Source organism: Electrona antarctica (genome assembly GCF_951216825.1).
Source record: "Electrona antarctica genome assembly, chromosome: 9".
NCBI classification, from domain to species: Eukaryota; Metazoa; Chordata; class Actinopteri; order Myctophiformes; family Myctophidae; genus Electrona; species Electrona antarctica.
Genome location: NC_136790.1, coordinates 27484982 through 27508821, shown reverse-complemented (window position 1 = coordinate 27508821; position 23840 = coordinate 27484982). Strand labels below are relative to the sequence as shown.

General features: G+C 43.6%; 1 protein-coding gene across 1 annotated transcript in view; it reads right to left on the bottom strand.

The window, feature by feature from the left end:
• Positions 1 to 18072, bottom strand: part of rybpb (RING1 and YY1 binding protein b) — a 26479-nt gene extending 8407 nt beyond the window's left edge. Inside the window, exons 1-2 of the mRNA XM_079509431.1 lie at positions 17629 to 18072; positions 16842 to 16967 (exon numbers count right to left, since the gene is read on the bottom strand). Coding sequence (XP_079365557.1) covers positions 16842 to 16967; positions 17629 to 17654 — 152 coding nt within the window. The 5' untranslated portion in view covers positions 17655 to 18072. The remainder of the gene's footprint in view (positions 1 to 16841; positions 16968 to 17628) is intronic.
• Between the last annotated feature and the right edge of the window lie 5768 nt (positions 18073 to 23840).

Below are 23840 nucleotides of genomic sequence, written 5' to 3'. Positions count from 1 at the left end.
ATGCCTCTTCTGCCTGTCGCCCGAGTCCAGGACAGGGCCTGAGATTTGTGTGTCAGTAGCAGCAGCGGCAGCAGCAGCAGAAGCAGCTAGCGGTAGCAGCTTAGCTCGCTGTGACAGAAGCAGCCCCCGGTAGTTAACCGGTGATTCAGTGCCAGCTGTAAGTCAGCCATGAGTTGTTGCTGGCATGATAGGGCCACCGCTCTCCGTGGTCCGTTATTTATTTACCGACCACACGTCACTGTATTCACACAACGCCGCTCTGTGGCCGATTAACATGGCAAGGGACCCTGTCCGTCATCTCTGTGTGTGTGCGTGTGTGTACACAAAGCATGCCCTGTGTTCATGAGCGGGTGATGAAGTTCCATTGGTCAAGGCTGCCTCTATAACAATTTTTTGATAGACTTGAAAAGTGCATAGAGGGAGCGCAGAGGGTACAACTGTGTTGTGACCTGTTGTAGGGTGGAGGGGTTGACCTGTTGTAGGGTGGAGGGGTTGAACCTGTTGTAGGGTGGAGGGGTTGACTGTACAATCTACGGTTCAAGAGTTGAGGGTGGCAGTTCTTACAGGTCCAAATGACGCAAACCCTAATGGACCTAATGGTGATTTCTTTCAAATGAGGAACCCGGATGGACCAGAGAAATATTACAGACCCAGCCTATTATTTTATGTACCAGACAATCCCGGATGCGGTTCCGTACGGGTATGGGATCCTGTCGGGTATTTTATTTTCCGTACCGTGAAGAGCTCTACTTCCTTAGCCTAGTGGGAATGTGCATGCAGACGTTCCTGGCAATTGGACGCTGCATTGATGATTTGTAGCTTTTTGGGCGAATCCCTCAAACTTTGGAAACCAAAGTTTCACACCGATCAGTCCAGCACTGTCTGAGATTTGCTGTTTACAGGAGGGACAAAAGTAAGAACATGAAAGGCTATTTATCTGGCCTTATTGTTTAGCAAAAAACAATCATACTACACTAATATATATATATATATATATATATATATATATATATATATATATATTATATATATATATATATATGTTTATTTTTGATATTATCATTTGATATTATCATGTCAAACCACTACGACTAAGACATAATAGAGTACTAAAACAATACTGAGACCAGCAGAGAGTCCATGTACCACCATGGGAAGTGGTCTCACCCCCAATAAAAGCCATCTATGTAACCATAGATGCTGTTGAATGCTGAATGAATCCCTACTGTGTGCGAGTGTGTGTGTGTGTGTGCGCGTCCAACCACTCCTGACTACGAGTGCTACCTCTTCAAACTACCATGATTGACAATGCCTCCTCTGCCTGCCTCTTAAATTCCACAGTGTAGGGGGGGTGGGGGTGGAGACTCCCTTCACGGGATGCCCTTAAATAACTGTCATCAGGCTTAAGCACTTCTAATTCTGGCAGAGCAACACCTGTAGTTACTCGGATACGTCCACTGATCCACCCCTGTGACAGAGACACACCGACTCACCTCCCCCCTGGAGCTTGGGCTTATGCTAATGTCACTAGCCAGAGCTGAAGGATGGAACCACAGCTGATAGATTTGTTTCTAGACACCAGAGACAAAGAGACCCCAGAACAGAGTGACAAAGAGAAAGTGAGCGAGCGATGGATAATGCGATAGAGAAGAGAGAGGTGCAGGAAAGCCCTAATTAACACGCCTCTCTTATTTGAAGTGCTATGTGGAGGACAAGCAATTATTTCCTGCCAGACTTGTTGAATGCAGTGGCAGACAGCTGAGCCAGAAGGAGAGAACTGAGAATGTTACCAGACAGACAAGAGATTCCTTCATCTATGGGTCAGTGTGTACTGGAGAGCCAATGCCTCACTAGCACTTAACATCACCCACGCAACTGGCTTGACTTTGGAAATAACACAACTCAGTCCAATAGCGCGCCGGTTTCCTTGTTCGCATTCGATGTAATGAACATCAGCACCGTGAATCCTATCTCATTCTGCTTTATTTAGCATATTTTGACCAGTTTTCCATGTGGTTGTATAGGCCTATCACTGCCTCAGCCTGGCTCCCACATGCCAACATGCCACGGGGCATCAGTTTGATCACAGCGTCTCCCTTATGCCGTGTTATCATTGACGTAACATCTACACGCGCTCATCCATGTCAACATCTGCCGCCCGGCACCTTGATCATTATGTAGAAACATGCCGTGCCCCCCACCCCCCAATCCCCACTGTACAAGGGGGTGACGGAGCGAAGCCGCGGCAGAAAGGTCTTGCCTGTGTGGAATATGTTAAACAAGGCAAGTTGGATGCCTTTTTTTCTCTTTCGGCGTGCCAATTCTGACCACGAGTTTGCAAGGTGACAGGAGCACGCTGTTACCTCTAGCACCCATCCATGGGTAAAGCAGTAAATTGTGTGTGCACGCGCGCACACACACCTCTGTTGGGGCGATGTGCTTGGCGTCCGTGGAGAGCAGCCCAGAGCAGGGGAGCTGCTGCATACATTTCCTCACTGCCAAAAGGTGGCAATTAAACATTCAATCTTCTCAACCATCCCCTCCAGACACAGGATTTTGCGGACAGGCCCGTCTTCTACCCTCGGGGATCCACCTTGCTTGCTCCCTCTGCCCATGTGTATCCAGTCTCACCAGCCTTTCCTCATTCCACTTTCTCTGGGTTTTTTCTATGTACAGCAGGGCTCTCACGGGGGGAAAAGAGCCGACCAAGTACAAAACCAAAAGGTCATGTTTACCAAGTTGAGTGGTTAAATCCATAAAAAATGTAATTATTAAAATTAATTCAACATATTAAGAATCAATGAAGTAAGTTACGTTGTTGTGCCTCTCTCGTGCTTTACCATCTCCTGCTGGAGATAGACATGACATCTGTGGGATGTTATGCTGCTCTGACTCTCATGCATTACGCACCGTAATGAGCGTCCCCAGTTGTAGTCATGCATGAGCTCCACTGTGTCCCACACTCCGATGCATACATACTCTATCTTCAAGCTTTAGAATGGAGCGCAGCGTTAGTTTAGGTAGGCACGGCAGGCAGAAGAGAAGTGACAATGACAACCAACAAACAAAACAGTCAAGGTAACCCAATGCTGAGGGGTTCAGGACATAAGTCCCTAACGACAAATCCGCCACCCCCAAATAGGGGGGAATTATACACTTTCACAAGAGAGCTAAGAGAGAGAGAGAGAGAGAGAGAGAGAGAGAGAGAGAGAGAGAGAGAGAGAGAGAGAGAGAGAGAGAGAGAGAGAGAGAGAGAGAGAGAGAGAGAGAGCACGCAAATGTATGTGTGTGCATTTATGTTAGTGCTGTTGTGGTGTGGAGATTTTTCAACCAGCTAATAAACAATAAATCTATCAATTAAACTAGCATCATTCATACGTTGACGAAGAGCGCCCTCTAGCGTAATCACTAAAAACAGGACTTATTTTTGAGCTGAATGCGAACGAAAATAAAAGCCTGGGTACCGAGGCTAACCAGAAGGTGTCCTACCCGACAAGCCTGGCATTGATTCAGACACAAACAGGAAATAAGTAGCATGATCACTTAAGAGAACATCGTCTACATGCTGTTGTGAATTAAATAAACACTCACACTCAGGGAGTTAAAATAAACTATTCTGTTGTAAGTAAACTTAGAGCCTTTCATCTCCCTCTACTCATGTAGAGCCTTTCATCTCCCTCTCCTCATGTAACGTAAGTGAAATGACCCCACCATGACTTGCGCCGAGTCACTTTCACTTCATAATGCACCACCCCGTCATACGACTAAAGACTCTAAAGTACTGATAATATGCTTTAGTATAAATGGTAAATGGTGCATTTATATAGAGCCTTTATCCAAGGCGCTTTTTTTTTTTTTAAGATATTTTTTTGCGGCTTACGCCTTTTATTGGTTTTTTGAAGGGACAGACAGTAGGCTGACAGGAAACGGGAGAAGACATGCAGTAAAGGCCGTGTCGGGCTCGGGAGTCGAACCCGCGGCACACTGCGACTGGATTACCAGTCGGGTACGCCACCGCCTGGGCTATCCAAGCGCGCGCACGCACGCACGCACGCACGCACGCACGCACACACACACACACACACACACACACACACACACACACACACACACACACACACACACACACACACACACACACACACACACACACACACACACACACACACACACACACACACACACACACACACACACACACACACACACACACACACACACACACACACACACACACACACACACACACACACACACACACACACACACACACACACACACACACACACACACACACACACACACACACCGATGGCAGAGGAAACCATGCAAGGCACCAACCTGCTCATCGGGAGCAATTAGGCGTTCAGAGGACACTTGGACACAACAGATCAACACAAACTCAGGGAGAGCCCAGGAATCAGGATCGAACTGGGAATGGAATCTGGCAACTCTACCCCTGAGCCACTGCTGCCCAAGTAATAAAGTATGATACAAAAACTATGGCTAAACAGTTTTTATTTGAAATACTTATCAGTGGGCAAATAACGTAATTGGTGTGTACTTTACATACAGTGTAACACCGAAGGCAACACGAGTGATATTCAGCTACGTGTCCGACATCTGACGCATATCCTCCTATGCTGTGTGGTTGTCTATACAGTTCACTGTGACTCAGACATAACCATATATAGAGTTCACTTTGACTCAGACATAACCATATATAGAGTTCAGTTCACTATGACTCAGACATAACCATATATGACTCAGACATAACCATATATAGAGTTCACTTTGACTCAGACATAACCATATACAGTTCACTATGACTCAGACATAACCATATATAGAGTTCATATGACTCAGACATAACCATATATAGAGTTCACTTTGACTCAGACATAACCATATACAGTTCACTATGACTCAGACATAACCATATATAGAGTTCACTTTGACTCAGACATAACCATATATAGTTCACTATGACTCAGACATAACCATATATATAGTTCACTATGACTCAGACATAACCATATATATAGTTCACTATGACTCAGACATAACCATATATATAGTTCACTATGACTATGGGGTATTTACTATGGCTAAATAGTTTTTATTTGAAATACTTATCAGTGGGCAATTGCATACAGTGTAACATCGAAGGCAACACGAGTGATATTCAGCTACGTGTCCCACATCTCTCACGCATATCCTCCTATGCTGTGTGGTGGTCTATACAGTTCACTGTGACTCAGACATAACCATATATAGAGTTCACTATGACTCAGACATAACCATATATAGAGTTCAGTTTGACTCAGACATAACCATATAGAGTTCACTATGACTCAGACAACCATATATAGTTCACTATGACTCAGACATAACCATATATACAGTTCACTATGACTCAGACATAACCATATATAGAGTTAACTATGACTCAGACATAACCATACAGTTCACTATGACTCAGACATAACCATATATAGAGTTCACTATGACTCAGACATAACCATATACAGTTCACTATGACTCAGACATAACCATATATAGAGTTCACTATGACTCAGACATAACCATATACAGTTCACTATGACTCAGACATAACCATATATAGAGTTCACTATGACTCAGACATAACCATATATAGAGTTCACTATGACTCAGACATAACCATACAGTTCACTATGACTCAGACATAACCATACAGTTCATTATGACTCAGACATAACCATATATAGAGTTCACTATGACTCAGACATAACCATACAGTTCACTATGACTCAGACATAACCATACAGTTCACTATGACTCAGACATAACCATACAGTTCACTATGACTCAGACATAACCATACAGTTCACTATGACTCAGACATAACCATATATAGAGTTCACTATGACTCAGACATAACCATATATAGAGTTCACTATGACTCAGACATAACCATATACAGTTCACTATGACTCAGACATAACCATATAGAGTTCACTATGACTCAGACATAACCATACAGTTCACTATGACTCAGACATAACCATATATACAGTTCACTATGACTCAGACATAACCATATATATAGTTCACTATGACTCAGACATAACCATATATATAGTTCACTATGACTATGGGGTATTTACTATGGCTAAATAGTTTTTATTTGAAATACTTATCAGTGGGCAATTGCATACAGTGTAACATCGAAGGCAACACGAGTGATATTCAGCTACGTGTCCCACATCTCTCACGCATATCCTCCTATGCTGTGTGGTGGTCTATACAGTTCACTGTGACTCAGACATAACCATATATAGAGTTCACTATGACTCAGACATAACCATATATAGAGTTCAGTTTGACTCAGACATAACCATATAGAGTTCACTATGACTCAGACAACCATATATAGTTCACTATGACTCAGACATAACCATATATACAGTTCACTATGACTCAGACATAACCATATATAGAGTTAACTATGACTCAGACATAACCATACAGTTCACTATGACTCAGACATAACCATATATAGAGTTCACTATGACTCAGACATAACCATATACAGTTCACTATGACTCAGACATAACCATATATAGAGTTCACTATGACTCAGACATAACCATATACAGTTCACTATGACTCAGACATAACCATATATAGAGTTCACTATGACTCAGACATAACCATATATAGAGTTCACTATGACTCAGACATAACCATACAGTTCACTATGACTCAGACATAACCATACAGTTCACTATGACTCAGACATAACCATACAGTTCATTATGACTCAGACATAACCATATATAGAGTTCACTATGACTCAGACATAACCATACAGTTCACTATGACTCAGACATAACCATACAGTTCACTATGACTCAGACATAACCATACAGTTCACTATGACTCAGACATAACCATACAGTTCACTATGACTCAGACATAACCATATATAGAGTTCACTATGACTCAGACATAACCATATATAGAGTTCACTATGACTCAGACATAACCATATACAGTTCACTATGACTCAGACATAACCATATAGAGTTCACTATGACTCAGACATAACCATACAGTTCACTATGACTCAGACATAACCATATATACAGTTCACTATGACTCAGACATAACCATATAGAGTTCACTATGACTCAGACATAACCATACAGTTCACTATGACTCAGACATAACCATATATACAGTTCACTATGACTCAGACATAACCATATATAGAGTTCACTATGACTCAGACATAACCATACAGTTCACTATGACTCAGACATAACCATATATACAGTTCACTATGACTCAGACATAACCATATATAGAGTTCACTTTGACTCAGACATAACCATATACAGTTCACTATGACTCAGACATAACCATATACAGTTCACTATGACTCAGACATAACCATATATAGAGTTCACTATGACTCAGACATAACCATACAGTTCACCATGACTCAGACATAACCATATAGAGTTCACTATGACTCAGACATAACCATATATAGTTCACTATGACTCAGACATAACCTTATATAGAGTTCACTATGACTCAGACATAACCTTATATAGAGTTCACTATGACTCAGACATAACCATATATACAGTTCACTATGACTCAGACATAACCATATATATAGTTCACTATGACTCAGACATAACCATATATAGAGTTCACTATGACTCAGACATAACCATATAGAGTTCACTATGACTCAAACATAACCATATATACAGTTCACTTAGTGAACTCTATATATGGTTATGTCTGAGTCATAGTGAACGTCACTATGACTCAGACATAACCATTGGCTATATAGTTCCGACTGCAGCTACACCCAAATATGGCACGTCATGCTGACTGCAATCTGGGAACCCATCTGCAAAAAGAGGAAAAACAGCTCGTAGCTCCATGCCGTCAACCATGACCATATATGGAGTTTCAGGATGGCCAATATGTTTGAATATGGAGTGCATGGAGTCCCTCAGTCTAACGGTTAGAACCTCTTCAGTAACCATGGCGATCTAACATGGTAGATGATGTGAAATCCCACCGTCAAACATCAGATGCACATACTGTATATGCCATCAAATGCACAGAGATTTCCATATTGTGCACGAACGTGCACGTGTCAAATGCAAATATAAAGAGATCTCTCAACATGCACTGATGTCATGCACAACAAAGTTGGCATCATAGAGATTGACATGCACTGATGTTATAACCAAATGCACAAATAAGGAGATTAGAATTTCAACATGCATTCATGCCAGACAACAGAAACATGGTGAGAACAGCCAGAACTCTAGATTTGCACCGTGCATCTGCAAGGTCAGCTGAGTGGATGAAGTGGATTACCGTTTCATACAGAGTATACATTTGCATTGCTTGCAAGGACGAGACATCAACACTAAACAGGCTACTAAAAAAAGAACCTTTGGCAGCAACTTTACAACTGCGCAATCTGTTAAAAATAACTGGAAAGGGAAGAGAAGGCAGACACTTCTTGTTGGTGAGAGGCGAGACTCAATCGCTCTCTAGCAGCTGTGTGTGTGGGAGAGAAGCGCACACACAGGCTTGATGTGTGTGCGTGCGTGTGCGCGCGTGCATGTGTGAGAGAGAGAGAGAGAAAGATGGAATATCTGCATTGCTCCTCACGAAAAAATCCAAACGCCTTTTAAATTGCTGGTTCTGTTAGTGTTACATTTCTCTCCTTGACAATAGAAGTGTCATCAACAGAGGCACTCGCTCAATGAAATTCACCCAACAGACTATGACTATAGGGGGGCTTGAAACAAATAAGCCATCTGCGCCCTTGAAACAACCAAAACAAACGCAACTCTCCTTCTATCATGAATGAACGTGAGCCACGTGTGTAAATTCATGAATGTCCCATGGGCAGTGCATGAGCACTTTGAGCAGACAGGCACAGGCATGAAGCTCATTGAAAGCGGCATTCACTGCTAGTTCCTGCAAAACAATGCCCATTCAGGCAAAAGTCTCTGACTGGCGTATAATGAAGTCAAAGACGTTGGCTGCAATTTATTTGTGTCCAAAGTGGGCGCTGATAACCATTACTACATAGTGTCTCTTTAGGTCAAGGGAGCTGCCACCGTCCTGTTGCATGTCAGGTCCGGTCTACTTTGTCGGACATTTGTGTTCATACATGCAGCCCTAATGTGTAAAGTATGGGAATCTTCCATGTTACAGTGTATGTGTGAATGACTCTTTAGTTTTTTATTGGCTTTTAGTACTGGCAGTAGATTTGAACGCATAAAGGAGCCCATCAAACTAAGCTATGGGAAAATTACTAGAAAAGGAAAATGCACATTCCACCTTCAGGAAACTTGGACTACAGTTATGCACAGAGCCTATAGAGAAAAGACCGTTATATGACAACTTTTCACACCAGCTGCTTTCTGCGAGAAGAAAATGTGCTCCAAAAAAAGCTGCAGGTGATAACAACAATCACACGCAATAATAAAGTGTGCGCGGATGCGCATCACGTGCGCATCTTGTGGGTTCGGGCCCGGGGTGTAGCCTAGCAACCCTTGTTTTTATTTTGAGCTTAGGTCAGCGCAGAGCCATAGAGTAAGACAGAGTTACAACAACTCTGTTCACTTCATGGGGCCTTTATGGGGCCAGTCCAATGGCTCTGGGTCAGCTTAATCATCACGCACGTTAAACAGAACTTTCCTCTCCTGATCAGCACTGATCTGGGTCCATGGGTTCTCGGATCCACTCAGATTTTAACACATTGATACAGATCCAGGACCCTCTGTATTGTAATAGAATAGACCATAATATAAAATGAATCTTGAACCCCATACAATCCATCCATCTCCATCTTCAACCGCTTCCATAGTCGGGTCGTGGGGGCAAAAGCTCCACCAGAGAGCTCCAGACTTCCAGTAACACATCATTAGTACCTTCCTCCTGGGGGATCCCGAGGCGTTCCAAGGCCAGTGAGTCGATGTATTTCCTCCAACTGCACCTTGGTCTGCCCTGGGGTCTCCTCCCAGTGGGACGTGCATCAAGGATCTCCCTAGGGAGACGCTCGAGAGGCATCCTAACCAGATGCCCGAACACCTAAGCTGGCTCCTTTCCAGGCAAAGAAGCAGCAACTTTACTCTCTCGTGTAACTGAACTTCTCACCCCGTGTCTGAACTTCTCACCCTCTCTAAGGGAGATGCCAGCGACCTCATTTTGGCCGCTTGTAATCGCGAGTCGCGACCTTATTCTTTCGGTCATGACCCCCATGACCATAGGTACTTAGGCACGAAGATTGCACGGTAGAGAGCTTTGCCTTCTGTCTCAGCTCTCTTTTCGTCACAACAGTGCGATACAGCGACTGCAATACCGCCCCTGCCGCTCAGATTCTCTGGCTGATCTCCTTCTCCGTCCTCCCCTCACTCGCGAACAAGAGCCTGAGATAGTTAAACTCGTTCACCTGGGGTAATGTTGTCTTGGTGGATCTATGATACGTCTAGTTGGAAGCACGAGCCCTGGCGTCTCCAGTGGAACGGTCTGCCCCAGATGCCACAAACTCCTTCCTTGGGTAATGATGGGTTCCGTTCTGTCTCCTGGGTCCCTGGAGATTCACGGTTGAGTGAACACACACCCCACAATCGCAACTGTCCCCTACCCCTTGCTCACGGCACGTGCACAGACACAGCAACACCCAGACTCTCCCCTCCCGTCGCTTTGCTGCTGTCTCTATTGTCCTCTTCTGCCCTCCTCCCTTACTCTTCAGCTAGCTCAGACTCTGCGCATCAACTCGTTCACTCCCTCCCTCCCTCCCTCTCCCCTCGTCCTCTTTTTACCCTGCTGTTCTGCTTTTCTGTGTCGTATTCTCTGTGCACACTCCTCTCCGTCTCTCACACACACTCGCTCACTCCCGTCCCCACCCCAACACTATTCCATAGCTCTCAACATTTCTCTCCGTTTTGTCGGATTGACAAATTGGTCATTGAATTTAATTACGCACCACTCTGTCAAATCCTATGAAGTAATTAAGAACTTTTAAATCCGCCAATTAACACGTAATGATTAGTGGGCTACACCCTCATGCTTGGGGTTTTAGTGCAGAGGCTGCTAATGCTGGATAAAAAAAAAGAAGTTTCCTCTGCATGTGCATGTGTGTTTGAGGGGGGGCAAAGAAATACAGATGCAAATGGCAAGTGCCAGCATGTCCCTCTTACGTAATTCCATTATCCTAGACAATATGCCTTAATGTGACAGCAGTTAGAATGCACAGATTATAATGACTCAACTCCATCACTTTAACAGCAAGAATGGTGTCAGTGCGCTCTTGTAGACACACACACAAACTTAAGTATAGTACATTTTAAGAGTTAAAATTATTTTGACTGCACATTAATTATGCAGCCCTCATGTAATATTTCACTTTTTGACAAAGTACGCTATTTGTCTGTGTGCAAGAGAATTATTTCATTACTTAGACAGTTTGCTTTTTTGACTAATGCTGTTGCTTGATAATGTTCAATTCATGAGTGGACTCACAGAATATTTTGCTCCATGTAAAAACACTAGATTTCTCAAAAGTAGGGGCATGGTGGCACAGTCGGTAGTGCTGTCGCCTCACAGCTAGAAAGTCCCGGGTTCGATTCCCACGGGAATCGAACCCCACAGTGTCCCACGGGACGCTGTGGGCGTGTTCTCTCCTCCGCTTCTGGGGTTGGTGGAAGGGCATTTCTGGGTGGCATGTTTTGCATGTTCCCCATCGTGTCCCTTAGGGTAGGTACCCTCACAAAAAACATGCAGTAATCCTGGTCTCTATACTGCCTCCCCATGGTCAGTCGGGGAGGATGACAGGGGAGAAAGAAACTGGTTGGAATAACACCACGCACAAAATGTGCGTTTTGTTTTGTTGCGGGATGCATTGCAGAGGCTCCAGTTTGATGACAAGCTAGCTTGGCAGATTCTGTGAGTGAAATAAGCAACCAGGTCTATGAAAACAAGCCCAAAAGAAGCAACCAGTTTCACCTGAGCCCTATTACATCCGCTATTTTCAAAAAGAATCATGAAAGCAAGCCCAAATAAGCAACTACACTTCAGAAATAAGCCCAAATTAAAGCAACGGGCAACTATGAATAATTAAGCCGTTACATGAAAACTAGCCTAAAGTTGCTTATAATAAGCAGAACTGGCAACACTGCAAACTGCTTAAATGCAATTTGCAATGCTAGTCTGTTGCAATCTGGCAGTTTTAAGTAGTCTCCGACTAGTCTGAACAAGTTTGCTTGGTGTGGAGTCAGCTTTAGATGATAAGAAGCGGCGTGCTCACTCCTCATGCATTGTAAGAAGCATGAGCTCAGTTCTGGGCTCTCCCCAGGTTGGCAGCGGAAGAGTACGCAGGATTACAGTTTAGGCAATTGGCACCGGGTGAAAATGGAGTTTGACGAAGTAAAAATAAACATAGGCAACGGGGAGGGTAGGGAGAGTAATATTCCATTGAACTGAAGACTTATGAATAACTAGAGGTAGGACGCCAAAAAAGAACACATTATGCAGCCTTAATCCAATCATAGCATTATAAAACAAAACAGAAGACAGAATGTAGCCTACAAACAAACATTGCGAGGGAGAAAGAAACAACCAGGAGCGCATTTCACAACAAACAGCCCACAAGTTTGATCACAGAATTTAGTACCGATTCTGAAATGAAGAAAACAAGCTTACAATGAAGCAATAAGCATACAAAAATATAGTATTCCAACCACAGACACAGCTACTTTAACAAAACAGTGAAAAACAACTTGGCAGTCAATAGTGCTTAAGCAAAGTGTAAAAATCCCAAAAACATAACTGTCATGAAACTATATCCCTTCACTCTTCAGTCCTGTGACTTAATTGTTTAAACGTGACCTAATGACCGCTTTCGTCTCTTTCCACCTTTCTTGAAACTGGAATGATGTAGCTTGTACAACCCACCTTTTTACACCTGTATACATTAAGGCTGTACCCTATCCCTGTTTTTAGGACTCGAACTTCGGCAGGAATTTTCGAGCGAACCTTCGAACCATTCGTTTCTAATTAATTCCCCCTTCTTGGGGGGGGGGGGGGGGAGCACGTAACTTCGGGAAAGTGTCATAGTAGCTTGTTTACAACTGAAACGGACTTCCTGTGCACTAACTTCCTCTTCAAAATAACAGCCACGTGTCATTAGTCAACATTAGTCAACACTAGTTTTATTTCTACGTCTACAGGACATTAACATCACATTTGAGTTCCTTTTGAATGCCTGTCAGATTTCTCTACATAACCGTCTCAGCTGTTGGTGCGCAAATGCGCCTTGCAAAAAAAATAATAATAATAATTAAAAAAAAAAAAAAAAAAAACCCTGAATGGTTCACGCCCATTAATTAAGATTCGAGTGCCAACCCTAACGAGCGAACGTTCGAACCACGAATTCTCGGGGACAGCCTTAGTATACATATGATATGATGTGACAATACATTCGACTTGAGATGAATAGTATTTATTTTAATGCCAAACATTGGCCAAAATTAACATTTTATGAACAACAAAAATGGAGCCTCAGCTGTTATTTTTATTTTCTTCCAATACTGACGTAGACTGCCAGTCCATCCAGTCCTTTTATTTTATTGAACAATAGAGACCTGAACTGTATGTTGTTACGAGTTATGAGATGAACACTGGATTAAATGCATTCCGTTTTCCTCCAATAGAGATTAATAATAACTGTACTACGAGTGGAGAAAGTGAAAATTACTTTGCTTAGATTTTTAGTTTACATGGTATCAGATGCTTATGTTGGCCCAAATACCATTTCCAGTATCACTCAATGCCTAAATGTTGCACTATATTTATTATTTGCGCTGTTATGCTTTTGTTCCAATTAATTAGAGCCAAGCCTTGCATGTCAGATTAATTAGGGATCACAGTTGTTTATCTGATCTTGTAAAAAAAATGTTTAAGCTTGAATAAAAAATGACAACCCATTCCATATACAGTATGTAGATACTAGACAACAGTTTGCAAAAGAACAGATAACGCCACAGCGTTCAAAGACTGAGGTACCCTCAAGACTTCCTGTGATCTGAGTCATCAATCAACTTTAGAGGGCTCCTAATGGTTTCTCCCTGGGCCGCGGGGCTGCTCGAGGTGCATACCAAACACCACCGCACTGAAAACTGATGTATGGCAATGCGGTGTCACATTCACACAGTGCTCAGGTTCAGGTGATGGGATACATTTGAATATGATCGCATGCACCTCAACAGGGGTGCTAATGCAAACCCTTCTCCAATTACTACAGAAAGGGTACCAAGCGCAAAAGGCGCCATGCACGTTGGCTACTTCGACTTGTAGATTAGCAGAGGTCAAACAGGAAAACGCATAATTCCTTCTTATTTTAAGAGTCAGCATAGTAGAGGCTAGATTTAGCCTACCCAGTGTTGAGTTACATCACTGGGCTGGATGGGGTCAACAGGTTCGTTAGGTTGCACTCAGCTGGGGAGAACAGGGGGCCTCTCCCTCTCTACATGCTGATGCTTTCGCCCTCATTAACACACATTCTTACCCCTGTTAGCACACCAGAGCTGCAAGACTCAGTTAACTGATCTACCTACTGTTGAAATTCCACCACCTGTGACAGGGATAACCCACCATTCCTGCAGGAATGGTGTTCAATAACACCTGTGGAACTGGAAACTGCAATCCTAGTGACTTGGGTCGGGTTCACTCAAAATAGAGCTTGTAATATTCTTGGGGGCACATAAATATTGATTTGATCATTTGATCATTAAGTAAAATGGAGACCAGCAGACTAACTCGATCGCCAGCAACCACACCACCATGCTATTGTTGGACAGACAGCTTGAACAAGGTGACAGCAAGATGTCACATTGACTGCATTTCAGCAATAGCACAACTGGTTATTGTATTGTATTGTGAATCATTAACTGTAACTTTTTCCTTAAAGCCATGTCGATCAGGTCATCTTACTTTACCCCAGTTTCTGTGTGAGTCAAATTATAGACCAACGACTACAACCGAAACAACTCTTACTGTTCTGAATCAAAGTGCAAAGTCGAGTGAAGAATTAGTTAGTAGCACACAAGTTACATTTTCCCAAAGGGACCATTCAAACAAGAACCTAGGAATAGGACAAACAAGCACTGTGTGGAACATTAATTTGGCCGAGAGAGCACTACTCCATCCCATGCTCTGGTGGGATACATCAAAGAGGGGGAGTAAAGATGGTTAATTAGTTCTCATTAGAATAAGAGGCAGCCCGGCAACAGTAAACAATCACATCAATCAAAGGTTAAATATTCAGATCAAACAAGGACATGTGACAACCACTCCAGTGATGTCATACATTTCCATTTACCAAATAGAGGCAACTGGGCCATTGCCAAAAAAAAACACGGTGGTAGGAGGGCTATGACATGCTTCTCTCTGCTTCCTGCTTTGTGCAGCATGTGCAGCCTGCATTATCAGCTGTGGGGCTTTAAGCTACATGCTGCTGGGAAAAGATTGTAGGGGGAGGGGAGATGAACACATGAGAATGAAATCTGTAGAGCGGCAGTCTATTTGGGATTCTCGGTAAACCAGTGTCGTCGATGTGGTTCCCCTGTCTGTGGCAGACCAAGAGTGACAACCGACCAACTCATAGTAAAACCCCAGCAGGAAAGGTTAAAGCATAGGGGACTCATCAACAGACTTGCAAATGACTCTTAACTGCATCCCACTGTGCAGCTGAGAGGTGAATACCCACACTCGGTCACAGACTACATTATGACTTAGCAACAACAAAAAACATTCCCCAGAAGATGTAGGTGGTAATAAGGTGGTAAACACAAAACTGAAAGGGAATCCCGTCATCATATCAAAGGCAAACCTGACAAGACCTACGTACCACTATGACCTCATTGTGATTTCCTAGAAGTTATAGCCACCCTTTCACATGTGAAAATGTATGTCTAACTTTGGTCGAGAGAACAGGTGCTGGGCAGATTATCTTACATGTATGATTGTCAATGTTCAACTCCCTTGAAAAGTCACTGGCAAGTTAAAAAGCCACTTGTGACAAAAAAGGAGGCTTATGAATAATCGAATATGCATGGGACATGTCCATATTCAACTCAGGGAACTGATTATTACTGCAGAAAATACAAATTTGGAACCCTCTTGTGATTCAACAGCAACATGGGCATTAATCTACCCAGTCATACCCAAACGACAAAAATGCCAATTGCCTTCCCATGAAAATGATTATCCAGACTCCACATCAAATTCTGATTCTGACTAGGCCCACTACTCACCACCATGGAACACTCGAAAAATAATACCTCCTGTCATCATGACTGGAAACCCATCTCATGCAAGGCCTACTGTAAATCACAGTTTTGCAGTAAAAACTAATATTGGTAATCCTACAGGTAGGTAAAATGTGCTTCCCCGTTGTTGATGAAAACGCATTATTTTCATCGTACCCGCTCTGTGTTGAATTGATGCACTGTAGCAGTACACCCCCAAGGAAGCTGGAGAGGCAGCGTACCTAGACGAATGCATCAAAGCACTGTTGTGTCTTGTTGTATCGATAAGGGTCCAGCTAAGGGTCCAGGGTGATAACAAACAAGGCCATGCAGGAAGATGTTCGCGAGATGGTCTATCAAACACGTCCAAATTCCCTGTCGCTGACGCAGACAAATAGGCTGTCGATCAAAGTTGTCATTCCCATAAATTGCGATGCAATGCTGCAGCCAGCCATGGGAGGAGGAGGGGGGGGGGAGAAAAAAAAACAGAGCCAACGTTACCTTGTGGTTGTGCCCTTCCTCACTTCGCAGATGCTGCATTTGAAAGCCTCGGCAGTGTTCCTGAAGGTACAGACGCTACAGTCCCAGTAGCAGTCATCCGCGGTCGGTTTTGCTTGTCTTTTTGGCCTGGCAAACAAGACACGAGCGCAAAAGAGTCATGTCAGTTGTTTGTGTATAATTACATTATTTCATATTTGACAATAATTAAAAGTATGATGTCACGCGATAAAAAACAACAACATGTAATATCCAAGCTCGTTCAATATGGCCCAAAATATCTGGGGAGCTGTCATACATATTCGATTCCGGTCCCGACTTGCAGAGCTCTATAACAGATCGACCCAACTGGATCCACACACACAGAGACCGTCCGACTCTACGTTATCTCCTGCTAAAGCTAGCAGGCAGGCGCGAGCGCTGCTAAAAAAAAATCAGCTCGACCCTTTAGCATGTCGGCTAACAAAACCCGATAGCGAAATAATGTCTCGTCAACATTGACCTTCGAACCGTCTCTATTTAGGCGGAAGAGCGTTTTAAAGGAATGCCAGGCGTCTCCCTCGGAAAAAAATCCCTTTGTCTGTGACTGTATAGAGGAGAGAGAGAGAGAGAGAGAGAGTCCGCCATAGTGACTGCACTATTCTAGCTTAGCACTGTGGGCACACTAACTGAAAAAGGGAGAAACACTCCTTGAGAACGCGTCCGAATATCAGCCCGCAAAACGCCGCCGGATTCTCGCTAAAACGAGTCGAAATCGACCGCGGGGAGGCTCGGCGAAGCGGTGTATTACCTGGTAGGGCTCTTCTTGTCGCCCATGGTGAAGAATTATCTTTCGAACGAAGAAAATTCGGGGGGCTTCTCCTGTAATTGTCAGTAATTGTTGTGTGTATGTGCGTGTGCGCGGAGGATCCAGAATACAGCCGCTGCTGCTGCTCTGCTAGAGCTGTGGCAGACAAGCTCGTAGCGCTGAGTCGAGGCAGGGCACAGCAGCGACTGCACTCCACCGCGTGACTGCGAGACGCCCAATCACCGCGTGCCTCGGTTTAAAAGTCTAGCTGGATATTTTATTATTATTTATTTTTTTGCGAAATAATATCTACCGAAATAGACTTGTTTTGGCAGACGGCCCTGTCATAAACGAAAACTGAGAATGGTGATACGGACAACTTGTTCGTGGTGGAGGTGGCGGCGAAGGCACATCAATGCTGTTGTTGGTCTGTCGGTCGCGTGCGTGTCTGCGTGAGCCAGGTGTTGCATTGCATAGCAGCAGCACAGCAAGCTCTTCAAGTTTGGAAGAGAGGAAAGTTCATTTTAGGACAAGGCTAGCGCGAGACTTATCAGCAGCAGTCAGACTGTAGGCTGGCATAAGAAAGCCCAGCCAGATGACAGAATGCAGTAGTCTAGTCGTGTAGTCGAGCCCGGGTTCGAGGCGAGGGTGTATTGCAGGTGTTTATAATACTAGCAGACCTCTTATTCATCATGTCTTATCATCAGTGTAATTACCAAATTAAATTAATTAATTAACAAAACAAGTAGTAATGGTAGGCCTACATTGGTACAGTCTCGTCTCCTTTCTCTGCTCAATGCAAATTATATAAAAAAAATAAAGGTCTACGATAAACTAAATAATCCAATCAATGATTTGTCTGGAGAGCACCAGTCCTAATCAACTCACTTTAAGGCCATACCACATAGTCATAGGCGCATGCCTGGCAGCGTGTTGCAGGTTCGAATCCAGATCCCAGACAACCTTTGCTGCATGTCATTCTCTCTCTCCCCGTTTCCTGTCTCTCCACTGTGTCCTAGAGGCAGAAAAGCCCCAAAAATAGTTTCACTTCGGCCTATACATTTTACAGCCAATTCACATGTACTGTAATTGTAAAGACAATTCAAATCCCTGAGTATAATGTATGCACAATGCACATTACATCACCCGAAAGCATGAACACATGAATCTGACTGATATATGTATGGTACTTTAGAATAGACAAGTGGTTCTTCATCTGAACAAGTGTATGTGCACTGTGCAGCTCTGAGTGAAACCAGCCTATCTAGTAATCAAGGACACTTGCACTTGGCCAACAGCTCTTGTATAAGAACTCTTGAAAGAACTTTTTTTTTATTGCCTCAGGTTATGACAAGGGGTGTGGCGTGCACTGGTGCCAATACAAACCAATACGCCTGAGTCAGCGTGCTCCCGGTTCTGTCTGTCCATTTTAATAATAACCCCACCCTGTAACTTTGACTGGATGTATCATGGGATATGTGATGGAACAAAAACCTGCAACTTTTGCACCCTGTGTAAGGCTCTCTGTAATGGATACCAAGGGCCCTATCTTGCACACAGCACAGCACCTTATCCATTATCCCTTTTGCCTATTTGCCCATTTACTATGAAATCGGGCATTTCCCATCAGTCGTGACGTGACATCAGGGATGGAGGTCCCTGATGTCATCAATATTAAGCCCATATGTGGGAATGCCCATATATGAAGATCCCTGATGTCATCCATGGAACAATATTGGCCAGCAACTAGAGTTTTCAACAGGCCCGAAAATTAAGGCCCGGCCCTACCTGGGCCCTCATCAAACCCTGTACACTCAAGACACCTTCCCCGCTGCTACCCTTAGATCTCCATATATGGAGCTGACCTGTTCTGACATTCCATATGTTGATCTGACCACATCAAACCCTGTACACTCAAGACACTACACTGCCACCCTTAGATCTCCATATAAGGAGCTGACCGGTTCTGACATTCCATATGTTGATCTGACCTCATCAAACCCTACAAGCAAGACACGCTCCATATATGGCCAGTACAGAATTAATTCCCTATGTTGATCTGAACCTCCATGCCAAAGCGCCAGCGCTCGCCGAGCAGTCTGCTGTCACCTAGGCGGATGCGTGCACGTGACCTTGCCCTACCATTAGATCTCCATATATGGAGCTGACCTCTGCTGAGTGGTAATTTAACTCTGAGAGTTAAATGTAACTAACTCTGAGAGTTAAATTACCATTAAGGGTTTTGGTAGGCTCATTAGCCACACTCCGCGGCTCCAGGAGCTATTGTGAATCGTTCTCTTTTTGCCCAGAGTGAAGACGCATGCCACAGCATAACTCTGTCCTCCGCCCTGTGATTACCTCCACTTATCTCATGGCATGCTGCTCTAATTGAGCCTCATCACGTTGGCCTACTGATAACTACAATTCAGTCAAAACAACATTAAGTGCTGCCTTGCTGATTCTGTAATGACTCCATGGGAAATCCTTTTTCTTTTGTTTTTTTATGGGAAATGATACCACATTAATTTTGAGTCTATAGTGAGAACTGAGAAGCTGGATTGTTGTCTTCATTTCAGGCAGCCCATATTATTTATATGGATTGGCTAAATTAATTGATGCTATAATGATAAGGACAGGATTACTAGAGAGATACTCGGTTATGGTAAATGGGAATGGTTAGTCAGTGTGTTTGTGACCACCAGTCTGAATATAAAGACAGGGCTCTTCCCAATTGCCCTTGAAACCGTCCTGTCAGACCTGCCCACTGGCCAACATGAAAGAACATGGGGTTTGACTTTGCACTGGGCAGCACCCAGGTATGAATGTGCATAATTGTATGAATATACAGTAAGTAAAGAGCATTGAATTTGAGCACAAAACACTCCAGACAAAGACATCATAACTTTACAGCAAGTTTGCTGTGTAATTTCCATGTGCTGTTCATGGTTTGGATAATTTATGTGGGCAAAGCACATGAATAAGGAACACTAGGCTATTGAAACCATCCAAACATGAAAGAGGGAATAAAACCAACAATGTCTTCTCTGTCTGTGAAGCCATTTCTCTCTGTTTGCTTGTATCTAGCAAACATTCGTTTTGGAGTGAAATAGGGGAGGGGGAATGAGGTGGTTATGGATAGACATAACCGGCCGCTAAAAAGGCAGTGGGATAGCAGATAAGGGCACATCCTCACTCTGACACTGATATATACACAGAGAGAAGAAAAGAGATTTAGGATGAATCATTACCTCTCACAAACATCCCATTGACATTCCTAGATCAATAAACCTTTCACACAGGGCAGGGGATACAGAGATTAAAAAATAATAATCTCAAACCCTCCTCCACTTCTGTTGTCTGTCTCTGTTATCTGTCTCTCCTTGAATGATACTTCATCTCAATGTTTTTACTACTAGTTCTTCACCTACTAATAATACAATTATTCCGCCTCGTCAGCCATGACAAGCTATGTCTCATGCTCAGTGAGTGTTCCTGTGAAGATGCCCATAGCATTGTTGTGTCTGACTGTCTTGAGACCGATGTTTAACCATGATTAGGTCTACTTGACCTTTCCCCTCTTGATTATACTCACGTGGCTCTGCCCTCAGGCATCATTTTCTCTCTGTCTCAGCATAGGTGGGAAAGGTGCTGCTTTTTGTTCTTTATTGTGCATAGAATATATATTTTGAATAACAAAGCATTTTAGCAGTAATATGAGCCACGTGAGTGACACATTTTCAACAACAAAAGTATATACTTTTAGATTATATTTTAGATTTGATGAGAAAAAACATTGTAAAATGTGCCATTTCTCTTTAATTGCTCTCTCTAGGTACAAATAATTTATTTGCTGTTTACACAAATATATACACACACACACACACACACACACACACACACACACACACACACACACACACACACACACACACACACACACACACACACACACACACACAACAGATGGTAGAAAAATGTGTTGCAGGTGATTGCAGTATGTGCATGTTATTACTAAAACAGAAGTTTATTTTTAATCATACTATCCCTCTATCTTGGTGGTACATCAGACATATGTTGGGAAACCAAAGCAAGAGTTCAATGTGACAGCTAGCACATGAGGAATGAACACGTGACAGATGGTTTTACAAAATATATTTCAAATTGCACTTAAACTCACTCACTTAAAAGCATTTTTTGTGTCACTTTCTCCCTCATTCTTTCCCATGCACACTGTCATAGATGTGCACTGCGTGCGTGCGTGCGTGCGTGCATGCAGCGTGCGTGCGTGCGTGCGTGCGTGTGTGTGTGTGTGTGTGTGTGTGTGTGTGTGTGTGTGTGTGTGTGTGTGTGTGTGTGCGCGCGCACATGTGCACGTATGTTTGCGGATGAGGGAGAGTGTTTGTGTGCACTGATTGTCCAGTGGTGGAGCCCCCGAGGAGTTGAGGGTTGTGTGGGATGTGCTGAAGTGTCTTGGGGATTGGACGGGGCGGGGATGGGAGGGTGGCTGAGGACAGTTTCCTTCAGTGCTGGAATGTCTTCATGCGTGTTCCTGTTTGGAGAGGCTGCACACAGCTCCCAGAAGTTGGCAGGAAACCACATGCCGCATACACTGGGCCGATAAGGGGGAGGGAGGCAGAGGAGCAATGGAGTGGGGGTTCGCTGCCTCGCCAAACCTTCAGGAAGGTAGATTATCCCACGAAATGCTGGCAGCGCTTCAGTCTTTGTGCATTGTGTATGTTTGTGTGTGTGTGTGTGTGTGTGTGTGTGTGTGTGTGTGTGTGTGTGTGTGTGTGTGTGTGTGTGTGTGTGTGTGTGTGTGTGTGTGTGTGTGTGTGTGTGTGTGTGTGTGTGTGTGTGTGTGTGTGCGTGCAGCTCCTTCAGCTCTCAGCAGTGGAGAGTTTCAATGAATTCAGGGCAGACTCCACAAAGGGCTGCAGAACAAAAGGCCTGCAAGCTGAGAATGTGCAGCACAGAGGCACGGCCCAATCTCACGCTTTGTTAACTTTCAAGCATAACATTGCATGAAGAATAAGACAACCACGCTTCACTTGTCCATTACCTGCCTGTCGCGCACAAGTGTGACAGCACATCCATTTGCACATTTTCACACGTGTCAATGAACATAATTTCTCACAGAAGAAATGCATATCTCCTAATTGCGGCAAAATGTGAGAATCACTCTCGTTTTAGCTGTCATGCAGTTTAAGGTGATTGACATGCCTATAGTGTGGAATCTCTTTTTTGTTTATTAAGTTCAATCAGATACAAAGACATTACTGACATATTCTACAAGCTTCATAACAGTAATGGTGAAAGGGGAGGTCCTGTGTGGGACCAGACTAAATGGTTATCACATGTCGCAGATTTTCCACTCTGTAATACAATATTTTAAAGATTTCAGAATAAAAGACTCAAGACTATAATATCACAGGACATATCATATTATTTCCTTGATGCCAGTGTATGGAAATAGTGAAAGGTGGCCTTGAATGTCCGGTAACTCTTATATAGTAATTCCCACAAGTGTACACACAATCCGATGGATTATAAATCACAGGCTCTTGGGAGAGGTTCCAGCCAACTATGGCTGGTGTTTATGGTTTTTTTGTGACTGGATCCAGCTGTTTGGAGCTGCACAGTGCTCAGAGAGATGCAGTCAATTTGGCAGATTAGTGCATTGACAGACGGAGCGCCATCCATCCAGCAATCAATATGTTCATTTTTACAACCCCCTACAGAATGTTTACTCAAGAGTCATGATGCAGAATGATACTCTCCCTTGGCTCTAGTAGCTATTATACAGTATATGCCCAGAGGGGTGGGGGTAACATTCATCACCTTCGGAGTGGCCTCCTGGCCATCCATGGAAACACAACACTCACCCATAAGGACAGTGCCATGGGATATGAACCCCCACCGCCCCCCCACCCCCCTATCCAAGTAGGGCAGCCAAATGGAGCAATCAGACAAGACATCCATCACTTTCGTGCGGGGTGGAGTAAATGACCTTGATGTAGTCTTCACACTCAATTTCAGATACCCTTGGGCTCCATTATGGGGACATTTAAGCAGTACGAACGCAGCCAGTCTTCACATTTGATTCTCACGACACTGGATGTGATAAGTGTACAACGCAGCGGAGACAGAGAATAATAGTACAATCTTGGGAGAGACAGAGACGGGAGTAAGAAAGAGAGAGTGAGTCAGCAGGTGAT